At 40.5% G+C, this 18,052-nt stretch overlaps 1 protein-coding gene across 1 annotated transcript in view; it reads right to left on the bottom strand.

Annotated features, from left to right (window-relative positions):
• Window positions 1-18,052, bottom strand: part of ULK4 (unc-51 like kinase 4) — a 1,112,493-nt gene that overhangs the window by 611,313 nt on the left and 483,128 nt on the right. Inside the window, exons 28-29 of the mRNA XM_082258381.1 lie at window positions 2,455-2,506; window positions 2,210-2,354 (exon numbers count right to left, since the gene is read on the bottom strand). Of these exons, the coding sequence (XP_082114507.1) occupies window positions 2,210-2,354; window positions 2,455-2,506 (197 nt within the window). The remainder of the gene's footprint in view (window positions 1-2,209; window positions 2,355-2,454; window positions 2,507-18,052) is intronic.

The raw sequence follows: 18,052 nt of genomic DNA, 5'->3' as shown, positions 1-18,052 counted from the left end.
TAAACTACTGCCTCAATCCCCATTTAAGAGATTTCTAAGCACATACTGACCCCTATGACCAACTGTCATCACATACAGAAGTGAGAGGAAAAGCTTCATTGAATCATTATGACTTTGCAAATCATTATTCAATTGTTGGCCAGTCACCTGGATACAGCAAGCTGGGCTCATGTACATACAGGAAAACTTACAGATCGATAATAAATTATCAAGAAAATATAACATCAAACCACTCTGGGGTTTTATTTCATTGGTTGGAGTTACTACATATGTTCTTTGTGGTAATTGTTGACAAACTGCCTTAAAGTGTTACTAAACCCACAACAGCAAAATCAGTCTGTATATGCAGTAAAGCATGCTTGTTATACTCAGTGTGGAACCTAAGGGCTTAATCCTCGGTATTGTGTAACAAAGGCTGTTTAATCCTGTCTTCTCTGATCCTCCTTCTTCTACAGTCCCTAAAAAATCTCCTGATAGAACAGAGCCTTGGGGGCAAGCTGCACATGCTCGGTTTGATGTGTATTGCTAAAATACTTTTTTTCCCTTGGAAGAGTGCATGTAATCAGCACAGGGTCAATCAGCACTCCAGAGAGTGGGTAAGGGGTCCTGCAGTCTCATAGGACAATCAGAGGAGAATGAAAACCCCTCCTACAATCTTTCGCCAGACACTGACAGAAGTCACAGGACTACTCTAACTGCTGAAACAGGCATTCAGAGGCTGCATGGAGGGATTGGATCATCTACGTGCCGCCGCCACTCCCCCATCTAGGTGTACAGGGGGGCTGCAACGGCAATCGTAACCCCTGTACATACTCCCCTGGCTCCTACCATTGGATTTTGCATTTGGAGGCATAGAAGTTTGTCAGTGTTAACTAACACAGGAGGCCTCCTCATATACTAGTTAAAGTGCATGTCCATGGGTGAAGGGTTAGAACCCCTGTTTACTGCCATATTTAGGACTTCATTAAAGAGGTTTACACTCACTTCCTGACTTGCTTGAAAGGTTTAACCAGACAAGAAGTGAGAGAGCACTCCCACAGCTGGAAACTCCAAAACTGGAAAATGTTTTTGGCTAGACATATTGTATACTTTAGGAATCTACAGACTCTGAAAATGCCAAATATTGTAGAACAGTCTTTCTCAACTAGGGTTCACTCAAAGGATGCTAGGAGTTCTTTGAGCAGGGGTAGTGGATTGATCTCCTGCCAGACAATTCCTGCATAGTTCTGACACTTGGCAGTGCCAGCTACATGGAAGTAGTGGAGCTTCTCCTCTCATGTAAGTAACTACTTACGTTAATGATCATGTTAGCTGTCTGTAGGGGGGCTACTCCAACTGATCACCAATGTAAAGAACATTCTTCTCAATGAACCCCAATGTAAAAGGATTTTTTTAACTGACCATTTGATATTCTTTTCCCTGGCCACCAGTGAAAGATGGCTACTCTCTAATTAATTACATTGTATTGTGGCTAATGTACGATGGGCTGTAAAGTTAGTAAAGGATTCTCTAAGAGCCAGTTCACACTACTCCGGCTTGGGATGCGACTTGTGTGCCCTCAAGTCGCTCCAAGTCTCTTGTCATTACAAATTCAATGTAAATGAATGAGAGCCATCTTAGTATGCACTACTGATGTCGCTCCGACTTCAGAAAAGGTTCCTGTACTACTTCAAGGCGACCTCTATCCGACTTGTGCACATAGACTTTAATGGGAGTCGCCTCGTAGTCGGATCCTTATCTATTTTCAAGCGACTGATCAGACTTTCCAGGAAGAAGAAAAAGATTAGCCAGGCATTCCCCCCAGACAAAGTCGCCTATCATTTAAGTCTCTTGCAAGTCTCTTACAAGTCTCTTACAAGTCTCTTACAAGTCTCTTACAAGTCTCTTACAAGTCTCTTACAAGTCTCTTACAAGTCTCTTACAAGTCTCTTACAAGTCTCTTACAAGTCTCTGCTAAAAAATCGCTCCTTCATGGGGTGACTTTCTGGTCGTGGTAGTGTGAACCGGCTCTAAGACCTTAAAAAAAAATATTTTAAGGGTTATTCCATGGTCAAAAGGTTGAGAAAACCTGCTGTGGAAAATGGACTTCATACTAACAGGAACATAGAATAATTTATGATAAACAGATGACAAATACATATAACTATACAGGCAGAAAAGGTTAACAGAATAGCACTTAGCAACTATTTGGCTCAGTTGAAAAACTTACTGTGGAAGTAATGAGTTTCTGACCAGAGACATAAATGTGCTGTTTGACTGGAGGCCTTCCTTTCTTCCCTCAGCCACAGTTTCATGGTTAACAAGTAGTGATGTGGTTTCTGCAAGCAGCCGCAAGCTGAAAAGCCTCCATTCCACTAGAAAAAAAAGTAAAGCCAAGAATGTTACCATACAGCTGTGTAATTGAAACAAAATGTTGAAGCTGCATGGAGACATACTTGATGTGGCCTAGCTTACCATTCTGGCTACACACCAAGGAGACTAAAGGTGGGAGGATAGCATCCACAACCTAAAACAGAGCAAGAAAGGGTCTGGATTGAATTACTGCAAGAACAGAAATAGAATCAGTATTACCACAAACTAAAGGGTCTTACAGGCTAACTCTATAATTAAAATGATCATCTGTAAGATGTAGGAGATTCAGTCCTGTTGCAGTCTCTTCCTTCAAATATGTTTACTAGTCATTTCAAATCTTAGAATCAGTAGGGTGATCCTCAAAAGCAGCAAGTTATCTGTGATGTTGTAGAATTATGGTTAAACCTGACAGGGCTTGCTAGTATTCCAACTATAAAACTGCAAAATGCAAATATCATACACACCAAAAGTGCATTTTTTACATTAGGTTTAATCCTCAAAAGTATAGTTAGATGGCTTGGATATTAAATTTCTTCTCTGGAAACCAATAGAAATTTAGAAAAACCGAGTAAATAATTGCATCTTCATATAAAAATACTGTGCAAAAACAATGTTTTACCTATAAAGGATGCAAAAGCTACCTTGACAACTATCTGTAGTTATTGGAAATGTGGGAAGATGATGTAGGGTGTGTGTTAATGAGTTCAGCTGGTGAACTACTTCCTGTGTCACGTCCTAAGGTCGTCCCAAGAAGTAACGGAGAAGCCTTTAATACAAGCACATACACTGAGGTAAGGGCTGTGTAGGATAAATAGAAAGCTTTTTTATTTCTGCAAAAGTAAATTAATGCTATATTGGTACATAGGGGAGCAGGAATTTAGGAAAAAAAGTTGAAATTATCCTAAAAAAAAAAAAAAAAGCTTTACATACACGTTAAACCCTATTTTAAAGCTGAATATAATATACAACAGGCTAGCAATTAAGTGCCATCTGCAGCAAGCTATAAAAAAGGCAGCACTAAGTTAGGCATACTGCAGATATTGTATAAATGCAGAGTCTGCTAATACAATACTTAATACTGGATAATACATATTGGACTGCACTACAGAGACCAAATCAAAGATTGTTGTCCCATCTTTTTTTTCAGTTATCACACTACTCCCACTCTCACACAGATCTTAACATATACACACACATCAAAAACATTGAATATTGCCTGCAGTCTCCAACACTTCATGTTAGAAACAACCCGATTTCTGTCTTTGTCTCGCATCTCCTCTACTGACTTTGCATCTCTGACTTATGTCATACTGAAGATTAGGAGTTCAAAATGAACAGCATTAAAATACTATTCATGCTACCCCATCTCAATGTCAGACAACCTGTGCTGGGGTACAAGATACCAGAAATTATTATTAAAAAACTCAATCAATACAAAGCTCCCTCCTGTAGACATTATCCAAAAATTCTGGTAAACGCTGAATGTTTTCCTTTAATACTGCTTAAAAGCAGTGTTAATTTTGGTGTCAAATTTTGATTTAGTTTTAGTCGTAGATTTTTGACTAAAATGCCATTTTAGTTTTAGTCTCATTTAGTCATCTGCAATTGATTTAGTTTTAGCCGTATTTAGTCGACCAAAATCTGCAGTACAATTTAGTTGACAAATATATCCTACATTTTAGTCAAGTAAAATCTCCAGTACATTTTAGTCGACTAAAATCTAATTGGTTTGGTTAAATTGTAATGCATTATTGAAACATGTCTCTAGAATTTCCAGACTTATTATATAGTCTTGGAGTATTAAGGTTTGAATAAACTGCACTCCCTGGACGGACTGAGGAGGCCTGTAATGCACAGAGAGTGCTCTGGATGGTCTGAGGAGGCCTGTAATGCTGCACAATAATCTGGACAGTGGTCTGAGGAGGCCTGTAATGCTGCACAATAATCTGGACAGTGGTCTGAGGAGGCCTGTAATGCTGCATTACGTGGTCTAAGGAGAGTGTTTATTTAAAAGAATTTCCACCTGGTGCATCACTACTGTGATAATAAACAGGATGTGAGCTTACCAGATCTCTAGACTCTGCATTGATGATGTCACCATGTCCCCAATGATGTCTCATATGACGAAACATGTAGGATGTAGTCTATGTCTGAACAAACCACGCCAATTGAGCTTCTATACAAGTCATTTTTATCCTGGGAACTACCATTTTAACTGCTGACTATTCACTGGATTGCTGAAAGTGTTTAGTAACCTTTTTTTTTTTTTTTTAAATAAAAGTGTTTTACGGTTTTACACTATGTGGATTCCCCTTTTCTTCCTTATTGGTTATGTCTGAGGAACACCTGGGGTTTGTTTGGCCATCCATGTTACCTTCCTTTCTGGTCTAACCACTGAGGGATTCGCTTTGGGTGCTGGATCATTATTTAAACACTTGTCTAGACTCCTGTAACCTGGAGTCTAGAGATCTGGTAAGCTCAAATCCTGTTTATTATCATGGTGGAGGTGCACCAGGTGGATATTCATTTAAAAAAAAAATCAGATTTCTTTGGATATTACTTCAATGGACTTTTTTTCCATCTGCCACTCTGTACTTTAGTGATCAAGTACTATATGGATTATTTTTTCATGATTTAATTTAAATTTCATTTATTTAGTGCTGCAGTTTTTATCATGTATGTTTTTGAACAATTGGTTCTGTTGCGATATTGCAAGCAGCTTTATATCACTTAGGTTATCACCTGCACACTAATATTTTTTAATTTTTACAGTGGTCTAAGGAGACCTGTAATGCTGCACAGTACTCTGAATGGTGTTCTGAAGAGGCCTGTAATGCTGCACAGTGTTCTAGATGGTGCTCTAAGTAGGCCTGTTATGGTACATGGTGCTCTAGACAGTAGTCTGAGGAGACCTGTAATGCTGCACAGTACTCTGGACGGTGGTCTGAGGAGGCCTGTAATGCTGCAACGTGCTCTGGAAGGCGGTCTGAGGAGGCTTGTAATGCACAGTGTCCTGGATGGTCTGAGGAGGCCTGTAATGCTGCACAGTGCTCTGGACAGTGGTCTGAAGAGGCCTGTAATGCAAATAGTGCTCTGGACGGTGGTCTGAGAAGGAGGCCTGCAATGCACAGTGCTCTGGACGGTTGGGAGGCCTATAATAGGCCTATAAATGCTGCACAGTGCTCTGGAGGGTGGACTGAGGAGGCCTGTTCTGCACAGTGCTCTAGACCAGTGTTTTTCAACTCTGGTCCTCAGGGCACACTAACAGGCCAGGTTTGCAAGAAAACTGAAATGCATCACAGGTGATATCATTTGCTGCTCAGTGATTGCAGCATTCTAGTCTACATCTCCCCAAGGTAATACTTAAAATCTGGCCTGTTAGTGTGCCCTGAGGAGCGGAGTTGAAAAACACTGCTCTAGACAGTGGCCTAAGGAGGCCCTTGCTGCACAGTACTCTGGACGGTGGTCTGAGCAGGAGGCCTGTAATAAATACATCGCTCTGGATGGTGGTCTGAGGGGGCCTGTAATGCACACAGTGCTCTGGACAGTTGTCTGAAGATGTCTGTAATGCTGCACAGTGCTAAACATGCCACACCACTAAGCACGCTATGGTTGCTACCTTGCTTGCTGGGAAGGGAAACACTCAAAGGCTTTACAGGAGGATCTCCAGAAGTTCACGTGGGTAAATGTCCCTCCCTCACATTTTTGTTTCATTTTCGTTTATTGATGAAAATGGAATTCATTTTCATCATAGTTTTCGTCAATTGACAAAAGCGTGGGGTAATTGTCTTTTAAGTTTCGTCACTGGAAAAATGCTGCTGACGAAAATTATGATGACAATGTTTTTGTTGACTAAATTAACACTGCTTAAAAGACAGAAAAATTACATTTGTAGAATAAGCAGTTATGGCAGGGTTTAAAATTTAAAGTCCTGAGCTACTAGCCAGGCCTTAAGAGTTACTCACCACCAGTTGCCCCACCCAACTATCCAGTGCCCATCAGCACAACCTGACCCGGCCCATCAGCACTGCCTATCAGTGCCCATCAATGCAACCTATCACTGCATGCTGATCACAGGGAGGAATCAGGAGAAGAGCAGGCCATATGACACAGAGCTGGGATCTCCCGCAGTGACACAGCTTGGATCGGCAAGGCCAGCCGTTGTCAAACAAAGTCCTGCCTTCTGGACTGGCTCCTCTTCCTGTCCTCTTCCTTCCCCACAGTTTCCTGGCCGATTGCTGGGAGGGGAATCATAGACAGTTATAGACAGTATACTAAAAATTAAAGAAGAAGTACAGCCAAAGCTCGCCAGCGTTTGATCACTCGGTTCTCAGTCTTGGAGCCGGCAGGGGACAATAAGTAGGTATGAATCCAGAAAAAAAAAAAAACTTTTAATACATTTTACCTACTCGATACTGCAGTGCAGGTACACCACTGCTCCCAGCTAAAAAAAAGTAGTTTCCTACTGTTGATAGGGACTGGCAAAGGCAAGTGTTAAACTTTTCACATCCCTTTCCAAAACACTCAATTGGCCAGGACCCACAAATTACTGACTGTGATTAAGTACTTAAGTAGCAAAAAAAGTGACATAATAAATCTAAACTGGTTTTAAAACAGATAAAAATAGGATAATCGCAGCATTTCTACTTTTATAAAAGAGTACATATATTAACATATTTTCTAACAAAATGTACTTCAGTGTTTTGATTAAACTTTTCACTAAAATGCAGAACAGCACAGCAAAAAACATCCATCAAATGGCTACACTTGAAAATGAAAACTAAGTCAATTTTAAGGGCAGCCAAAGACACACAGTTGCCAACTAAGAACGTGGAAAAGCTTTTACCTTCAATCCCATAACTATTAAAGGGTCGTTAATTACTGTTAAGTCCAATTAAAGGTTGGCCAATTGAGTAAACCACTAAAGTTATTAAGTTTATAATTAGAACACATCAAATAATACTTCTGATTATGGCATCCGTTTTGTTTTTCCATAAACTCATTAGATTTCACCAGACATATGTTCTTACACTGGTAGTCATGTTAAAGTGAATTTGACATTAATAACATAAAATTCTATTTTTATGGTTGGAAACTGCACAAATGTGAATTATAATGGATGAATGGATTTCAACCCAAAACATTTAATTTGGCTGTTCACTTTTACTATTTTAGGAACTTAGTGATTAATGTTAAAACAAAACGTAAAAAAACGATGTCTCATCTGCAACCAGTTTATCGGTCGTGAGCTGTAGAAAGCCTTCACTGTCATTGTGCTCTTGCTGGGATTTACATGCGTCCCTGTGCCTTTAAGGAGGGGTGGGCTCCCTCCAGGCATACTTGCCCTTAATCTAGCCATTCTTATATCTGCTCCTACTATGGAGGCTCTGGGAATTTAGTTAGGACTGCAGTATATACAGAGGTGCCTTAGCGTTGGCACTGCTGCTTGCACATATATTTGTTAGTATGTGCAAACAATACCCTCTGTTTTTACGTAAACTGTTAGACAGGGTCAATTTGATTGTTTTTCAGGCTAGCTGGTAAGTGTGCTGGGAAACAATTTGTCTGTTTGTGATGTGTATTGCCCTTCCTTGTGCAACTTGCTGCAAAGGCCAGTTAAAGTTAGGGGTGGTTGCCACTTTTTTGTACAGTTGAAGAAAGCTATATTTGCCAGTGTGTTTTATAACAATACAGAGTTATGCTTGGTTCACACTAGTGCAAGTCGAGGGAATGCCAAAGAGCTCAACTTTAGTCTCATCTGACCACACCACGTTTTCCCAATCCTTCTCTGAATCATGTAGATGTTTATTGGCATGACTGTACATGTGTCTTGAGGAGGGGACTGACTCGCCATGTTTGGAGGAAGAAAAATGCTGGATATGACCCTAAGAACACCATCCCTACAGTCGAGCACGGAGGTGGAAAAATTATGCTTTGAGGCTGTTTCTCTGCTAAAGGTAGAGATCAACTTTGCCGCATTGAGGGGCCAATGGATGGGGCCATGTATTGTAAAATCTTGGATGAGAACCTTCTTCCGGCAGTCAGAACACTGAAGATGGGTGATGGATGGGTCTTTCAGCATGACAATGATCCAAAACATACCACCAAGGCAACAAAGGAGTGGCTCAAGAAGAAGCATATTAAGGTCATGGAGTGGCCTAGCCAGTCTCCACACCTTAATCCTGTAGAAAATTTATGGAGGGAGCTGAAACTTAAAGTTGCCAACCGACAGCAAGAAACCTTAAGGATTTAGAGAAGATCTGTAAAAAAGAGTGGACCAAAATCGTCTGAGATTTGTGCAAATCTGGTAACCAACTACAAGAAACGTCTTACCTTTGTATTTGCTAAAAAGGGTTTTTCCACCAAGTACTAAGTCATGTTTTCCTTGGGGATCAAATACTTATTTTTCTCACTGAACTACAACTCAATTTATAACATTTGTACCATGTGTTTTTTTCTGGATTTTTGGTTGATATTCTGTCTCTCTATCATTTAAAATGCACCTACAGTAAAAATTCTAGATCCTTAATTTCTTTGTAAGTGGGCAAACTTACAAAATCTGCAAGGGATAAAATAATTATTTCCCCCACTATATATATATATATATATATATATATATATATATATATATATATATATATATATATATATATATATACACACACACACATATATACACACACACACACAGTGCCTTGAAAAAGTATACATACCCCTTAAAATTTTCCACATTTTGTCATGTTACAACGAAAGATGTAAATGTATTTAAATGGGATTTTAGGTGATGGACCAACACAAGGTGGAACATAATTGTGAAGTGGAAGGAAAATGATAAATGGTTTTCAAAATGTTTTACAAATAAATATCTGGAAAGTGTAGCATGCTTTTTTATTCAGCCCTCTTTACTCTGATACCCCTAACTAAAATCTAGTTGAACCGATTGCGTTCAGAAGTCACCTAATTAGTAAATAAAGTCCACCTGTGTATAATTTAATCTCAGTATAAATATAAATATATAAATATGGCTGTTCTGTGAAGCCCTAAGAGGTTTGTTAGAGAACCTCGGTGACCAAACAGCATCATAAAGGCCATGGAACACACCAGACAGGTCAGGGATAAAGTTGTGAAGAAGTTTAAAGCAGGATTAGGTTATAAAAAACATATCCCAAGCTTTGAGCATCTCATGTAGCACTGTTCAATCCATCATCCGAAAATGGAAAGAGCATGGCACAACTGCAAACCTACCAAGACATGGCCATCAACCTAAACTGACAGGCCGGGCAAGGAGAGCATTAATCATAGAAGCAGCCAAGAGAACCATGGTAACTCCAGAGGAGCTGCAGAGATCCACAGTTCAGGTGGGAGAATCTGTCCACAGGACAACTATTAGTTGTGCACTGGAATATATGGATGAATAACCGCGCTGATGGAAATATAGCACACAGCAGCGACTTCAAGTGTGACCACACCCTTAAAAGAATCCGTATATTAAGTCGCGCTAATTGAAGAAATGGAAAATCAAGTCCATAATGTCCATAATTGGGATCACAATGTTCAAAAAAGACTCCCTATGGATGTCCGCTTACCAGAGCTGATAAGACAAAAGGCAGGTTCTCTAGAATAATCACGTCCCCTTGATAGCAGACCGGAACCAATATTCTCCCGTTATTCGGCAGTATTGAACGGAAAAATAAAAACGCAATAGCGTAAAACCCAACACAAATGGAACTATTACACCACGGTGAGTAATAACTGATTGTGAATGTGTTCAATAATAACAGATATTGGAAATGTAGTGAAATGGATATCTGTAGATAAAGACACCTATAGGTACCTCTTACCAAAAATAGGTGATTGTGGGTGCAAATCAAATAACTAAAGTGGAATCCTCAGCCAGCAGGTGTCAACTCTTACCATAATGAGAAATTAGAAACGCCAAGTGAGTGCAGAATCCTATATAGATATCCTAATGTGTGTGAAACCTCCACCAATGATGGCTCGCCTCTTACCAGAAGATGATAGGATCAAGCCAAATAGCTGAAAACCAAAAACACCAGACAAAGTGACATGCCAGCCTTCACCGGAGAGATTGGCCTCTTACCCAAAGGGAGTACACAGATCGCCTGTAGCAATATTGGACCTCTAGGGAACTGTGGCGGAATCTTGTCCAGTAACTCCAGCCAGGCCAAGGGGATAACCATCAAATAAAAAGAAATGCTTCCATAGTGTAAAACCGCTACTCTATTTAAAACAGAAATGGAATAAAACTTACAATGTCGATGGGAATGAGGAGCATGAATTGTGAACCGCCGGCCGGACGGTCTCCGCTCGTCCGCACTCCCAGGTCGCAATCAGATGACGTCAGTACGCCGTGTCCTTACGACGTTTCGTCACAGATGACGTTTTCAAAGGTGCGGACGGCGTACTGACGCCATCTATTTAACCAGAAGGGAAGGGGCAGGGCCACCAGATGTCGATGAGGACCGCTCCGCCATATTGCATGAGGGAACCAACCATCAAAAGGTACCTGATCGAGATCGGGGCAAATGTATCAACCCAAACTGTGTATGGCAGACAGGATAAACAAAAGGTCCCGCTGACTACACAAAGTCAACCCTTTAAATAAAAATTAAATAATAACATTGGTTGTAGCAATACCAAAAGGCCACATCTGATGATAGACAGTGCTGCTACAGCACCATCTAGTGACAATACAATATATTACATGGCATATATCACCAAATGATGCAAATGGTACACTAAACTTCAACAAATTTACCATAAAAACTAAATTAAAACATAAATTAAAAGTTACATAGATCTCCATTTCTCATAGGGGACCCCTCAATATTTGTCCACTTAAGACCAGCAACTTATAGGTCGGATAAGGGAACAATCAATAAATTAAGGGTACCGGGTGCACACCAAAATACCCTCTTGGATAAGCAGATATTAACCCAAATAGCTAATGGGATCTTTATTGGAATCAATTAATAAAGGATCACTATACAGAGAATGAAGACTGGGAACAGCTCATTCAATGATTCAGGAATTATCAATAAAAGCATTCACTTCGATATCAACGTTGAGCCCAAACGGCACATAAGTTTTTGCACGATGTATCCAAGTCATCTCTAATTTGGAGATGCCCCTAACAAGGGGTTCACCTCTCCAGTGGGGTTCAAATTTGTCTATCCCTAAAAAATGAGTATTTTTGGGGTTTTTGTTGTGAACCAAAGCATAGTGTTTAGACACTGAATGCTTTGGGAACCCTTTTATTATGTTAGACACATGTTCGTTTAATCTAACCTGTAGGGGTCTTTTGGTTCTCCCTATATATTGAAGCCCGCATGGGCATTGGAGAAGATAAACGATGCCAGTAGTCGTGCAAGAAATGAATGGCTTTATGGCATAAGTTTTGTTGGTGCTTGTAGCTGTAAAATGTTTAACAGATCTACATTTATTAGAGCTGAATGAGCAAACACGGCATCTATTGCACCTATAAAAACCAGTTAGTTGGCTCAAAAAAGTAGGTCTCGGTGCAGGAGGTTCCAAAATATTGGGTGCTACTTTATCCCTTAAGGTAGGAGCCCCTTTAAATACTATACGTGGTTTGTCAGGTAAGGTGGTTCCCAAAACAGGGTCGTTGCCCAAAATATGCCAGTGTCGTTTAATAATATTTTTAACACTCATGTGTTGACTCGAGAAAGGGGTTACAAATGGTAAATTGTAAGATGAATTATTTTGTTCGGCTCTGTTGGTATTCTTTAATAGCTGTTCTCTATCTATTTGGCTTACTTCTAATAAGGTCTCCTGAAGAAATTTACCATTGTAACCTTTATCCAAAAATCTCTCTGTGAGAGTGTGGGCTTGAGTTTGAAAATCTTGAAAATCAGAACAATTTCGCCTAATGCGAAGATATTGGCCCTTGGGAATTGCCCTCAACCAAGGTGCATGATGGCAACTATCGACAGGAATATAGGAATTCCTGTCGGTTGCCTTAAAATATGTGGAGGTGGTAAACATTCCATCTTTGATGCCTATAGTGAGATCCAAAAAATTAATGGTGGTCTGACTGCATTCATAATTTAAGTGTATGCCACGATTATTCACGTTCAATAGATCCAGAAAAGATGTAAGCTCATTATACTGGCCATCCCAAAGGAGGAGCACGTCATCTATATACCTAGCCCAAAGCAGTATCTGCGGCCTGTGATGGGCATAGATGACGTCCTCCTCCCACTGGGCCATGAACAGGTTGGCCAAAGAGGGGGCATATTTCGCCCCCATGGCCACGCCGGTAACTTGGCGATAGAACTGTCCACTATACCAAAAGTAATTATGGTGGGTGGCAAACTCCAATAGTTCCATAATAAAGGAAATCTGCCTTAACGGCAGACTTGAATCCCTATTGAGATACATATTCACAGCATTTAATCCCACATTATGTGGAATGACCGTATATAAAGATGACACGTCGGCCGTGACCATCCAAAGATGTTCAGTAGGGGTCAAAGATGATAAAAGGCCAATGACGTGCCTTGTATCTTTAATATATGCTGGTGTAGTCTGCACTAAGGGTTGCAAATAAGAGTCTATGTACTTCCCCACCCGGGACGTCACAGAGTCAATGCCACTGACTATGGGACGACCCGGGGGGGAAGTCAGACTCTTATGCAATTTTGGGAGATAGTAAATGACCGGAGTGCGAGGGCACTTAGGAACCAGATATGCTCTTTCCTTTTTATTGATTATATTTTGGTCAAATCCCCTATCAACTATCTCTACCAAGGCCTTTTTATATAAAGACTTTGGGTCCTTAGAAAGGGGAACATAAGTCTGATTATCATCAAGAATGCGTCGCATTTCGTTGTTATAGTCACAACGGTCAAGTACTACGATACCTCCCCCCTTATCTGCTGGCCTAATGACCAAGTCCTTGTTATTACACAAGGAATCGAGGCCCTTTTGTAGGTCGGCTGAGAGGGAGGTTCTGTGTGGCCTAATTTTGTCCAAATCTCTGAGTAACACATCCCTAAAAACCCTCAAGGATGGGGCTAAAGATCCAAGTGGGTTAAAAAGGGAAGCATTAGATAGCCCAGAGTGGTGAATCTCTGAGCTAACAATGCGATTTTCTTTAATGGGATTACTCAGTATGTATCTCTTAACATTAAGTTTTCTTACATATTTGTGAATATCCATGTAAGTTTGGAACTTATCCAAGCCTTTAGGGGGAGCATATTTGAGGCCCTTGTCTAAAATGAGTTTTTCAGATTCTGACAACATTATTTTACTCAAATTAAACACCCCAGCTCCTGCTAAGTTTTTACCTTTTTTAGATTGGATGCGCCTACCTCCTCTTCCTCCTCTTGAGGTTCGGCGGGGCGCTTGGTTCCCTGTGTGACCTTGGGAAAACCCCAACCTGGATGACTTTGATTACTAGGGTATTGGGGTGCATTATTTTCAGACGTTATCTCTCTAGATTGTTGGACAACATTTGAGCTTGAGGGCAATTGCATGTTATTGGGGCTCTCATTATCCCTTAAAGGATAAAATCTGTTCTCTATCGGGACATTATAGTGATAATTGTCCTGTCTATTGTCAGGTCTTCCTTGCCAGCGCTGATCTCTATCTGGACCTCTAACTGGTCCTGGAGGTGGATCATACCAATGTGTACTTGGCCTACGGGGACTATGATCATACCTCCCATATGGTGGACGTTGATGGCCATAATCCGAACCCTGATCTCTCTGGTAGTGATAGGCTGACTCAGGGTAATTATAAGGACCCCTTCTCCATTGTGGAGTATTCGGATAACCTGGCGTTGGTGTATACTCTCCCTTATGGTAGTTTGGAGCATTTTGATGTTCTCTACTACCCTGTTGCCAATTAGTCTTATAGCCCTGATTGTTATAAGAGTTATTTGGCTTGTATTGGTTGGAAGGTTGTTTACCTTTTTTGGGGTTTTGACCCCTAAAGGGGGATTTAAACGAAGGGCGACGATTATTTTGATGGGGTCCCTTTTTTTGTGTTTTACTGGTATTAGTCGTTTGTGGGGGAATAGGTGCAGCCACACTAGTTTGAAAAGTGGTTACTTCCATAGTGTCATCCTCAGGGTTTAATTCTGCCATTAGTCGCTTCTGCCACTCAAAGACACCGCTAGACAGATAATCCTGGAGATCTCTATTAAACTTTTTACGTTTCTTAATCCTCTGATCCTTTTCCTCTTTCTCAAGATTCTTCAGAAGATCAGAGGAGGAGGATTTATATTCTGCACTCTCCATATAGGGTGCTAATTTCTCTTTGACCAGTTTAACCTCGTCATCGAGTCTGGAGAGTTTAGCAGTTTTCCTTCCTGATAAGAATCGCAAAAAGTTTACCCCAGCTTCATTAAAATATTTATACCAGTCTTCCAACTCAGTCTCGTCTAGTTGGGGGCTGACCTCCCATCTCAGGCTCCTGGGAACCATAGTCTTCTTGATATAGGTGTCAAGAAAGGCTATATCCCACTTGGTGTGGATCTCTGATACGAGTAGGTTCTTCAGCCTCATAAAGAGCCCACTCATATCAGTCTCCTCAGTTGTCAGAGCCTCAAAAACCCCGTCAGTGTTAAGAGACTTAGAGGCACGATATTCAAAGATATCCATATCAATCTGGATCAAACACCAAAAGCTGCAGTTAAAGGTCAAGTAGTAAATGGAATATATGGATGAATAACCGCGCTGATGGAAATATAGCACACAGCAGCGACTTCAAGTGTGACCACACCCTTAAAGGAATCCGTATATTAAGTCGCGCTAATTGAAGAAATGGAAAATCAAGTCCATAATGTCCATAATTGGGATCACAATGTTCAAAAAAGACTCCCTATGGATGCCCGCTTACCAGAGCTGATAAGACAAAAGGCAGGTTCTCTAGAATAATCACGTCCCCTTGATAGCAGACCGGAACCAATATTCTCCCGTTATTCGGCAGTATTGAACGGAAAAATAAAAACGCAATAGCGTAAAACCCAACACAAATGGAACTATTACACCACGGTGAGTAATAACTGATTGTGAATGTGTTCAATAATAACAGATATTGGAAATGTAGTGAAATGGATATCTGTAGATAAAGACACCTATAGGTACCTCTTACCAAAAATAGGTGATTGTGGGTGCAAATCAAATAACTAAAGTGGAATCCTCAGCCAGCAGGTGTCAACTCTTACCATAATGAGAAATTAGAAACGCCAAGTGAGTGCAGAATCCTATATAGATATCCTAATGTGTGTGAAACCTCCACCAATGATGGCTCGCCTCTTACCAGAAGATGATAGGATCAAGCCAAATAGCTGAAAACCAAAAACACCAGACAAAGTGACATGCCAGCCTTCACCGGAGAGATTGGCCTCTTACCCAAAGGGAGTACACAGATCGCCTGTAGCAATATTGGACCTCTAGGGAACTGTGGCGGAATCTTGTCCAGTAACTCCAGCCAGGCCAAGGGGATAACCATCAAATAAAAAGAAATGCTTCCATAGTGTAAAACCGCTACTTTATTTAAAACAGAAATGGAATAAAACTTACAATGTCGATGGGAATGAGGAGCATGAATTGTGAACCGCCGGCCGGACGGTCTCCGCTCGTCCGCACTCCCAGGTCGCAATCAGATGACGTCAGTACGCCGTGTCCTTACGACGTTTCGTCACAGATGACGTTTTCAAAGGTGCGGACGGCGTACTGACGCCATCTATTTAACCAGAAGGGAAGGGGCAGGGCCACCAGATGTCGATGAGGACCGCTCCGCCATATTGCATGAGGGAACCAACCATCAAAAGGTACCTGATCGAGATCGGGGCAAATGTATCAACCCAAACTGTGTATGGCAGACAGGATAAACAAAAGGTCCCGCTGACTACACAAAGTCAACCCTTTAAATAAAAATTAAATAATAACATTGGTTGTAGCAATACCAAAAGGCCACATCTGATGATAGACAGTGCTGCTACAGCACCATCTAGTGACAATACAATATATTACATGGCATATATCACCAAATGATGCAAATGGTACACTAAACTTCAACAAATTTACCATAAAAACTAAATTAAAACATAAATTAAAAGTTACATAGATCTCCATTTCTCATAGGGGACCCCTCAATATTTGTCCACTTAAGACCAGCAACTTATAGGTCGGATAAGGGAACAATCAATAAATTAAGGGTACCGGGTGCACACCAAAATACCCTCTTGGATAAGCAGATATTAACCCAAATAGCTAATGGGATCTTTATTGGAATCAATTAATAAAGGATCACTATACAGAGAATGAAGACTGGGAACAGCTCATTCAATGATTCAGGAATTATCAATAAAAGCATTCACTTCGATATCAACGTTGAGCCCAAACGGCACATAAGTTTTTGCACGATGTATCCAAGTCATCTCTAATTTGGAGATGCCCCTAACAAGGGGTTCACCTCTCCAGTGGGGTTCAAATTTGTCTATCCCTAAAAAAAGAGTATTTTTGGGGTTTTTGTTGTGAACCAAAGCATAGTGTTTAGACACTGAATGCTTTGGGAACCCTTTTATTATGTTAGACACATGTTCGTTTAATCTAACCTGTAGGGGTCTTTTGGTTCTCCCTATATATTGAAGCCCGCATGGGCATTGGAGAAGATAAACGATGCCAGTAGTCGTGCAAGAAATGAATGGCTTTATGGCATAAGTTTTGTTGGTTTAGTTGTGCACTCCACAAATCTAGCTTTTATGGAAGAGTGGCAAGGCGAAAGCCATTGTTTTAAGAAAGCCGTAAGAAGTCCCGTTTGCAATTTGTGAGAAGCCATGTGGGGGACACAGCAAACATGTGGAAGAAGGTGCTCTGGTCAGATGAAACCAAAATTAAACTTTTTGGCCTTAAAGAAAAACACTATATGTGGCAGAAAACTAACACTGCACGTCACCCTAAACACACCATTTCCACCGCGAAACATGGTGGTGGCAGCATCATGTTGTGGAGATGCTTTTCTTCAGCAGGGACAAGGAAGCTGCTCAGAGTTGATGGGGCCAAATACCAGGCAATCTTAAAAGAAAACCTGTTAGAGTGTGCAAAAGACTTGAAACTGGGGCAGGAGTTCATCTTCCAGCAGGACAACAACCCTAAACATACAGCCAGAGCTACAATGGACTGGTTTTGATCAAAGCATATTCATTTGTTAGAACAGCCCAGGTTTTAGAATGGCCCAGTCAAAGTCCAGATCTAAATCCATTTGAGATTTTGTAGCAAGACTTGAAAATTGCTGTTCACAGATGCTCTCCATCCAATCTGAGCTATATTGCAAAGAAGAATGGGCAAAAATGTCACTCTCTAGATGTACAAAGCTGGTAGAGACATACCCAAAAAGACTTGCAGCTGTAATTGCAGCAAAAGTATTGACTGAGGGGGGCTTAATAAAAATGCATGCCACACTTTTCAGATATTTATTTGTAAAAAAATTTGAAAAACAGTTATCATTTTCCTTCTACTTCACAATTATGTGCCACTGTGTTGGTCTATCACATACAATCCCAAAAAAATACATTTATGTTTTTGGTTGACAAAATGTGGAAAGTATGAATACTTTTTCAAGGCACTGTATAAAATCAAGAAGAGTAGAACCACTGTCAGATTTTTTTTCGATCTATACATTTTTTTTTTAATTTCCTGTCTAGTGT

The sequence above is a fragment of the Pelophylax lessonae genome (assembly GCF_965119305.1).
Source record: "Pelophylax lessonae genome assembly, chromosome: 5".
NCBI lineage: Eukaryota > Metazoa > Chordata > Amphibia > Anura > Ranidae > Pelophylax > Pelophylax lessonae.
The sequence above is the reverse complement of the archived record's forward strand: the minus strand, read 5'-3'. Positions and strand labels throughout refer to the sequence as shown.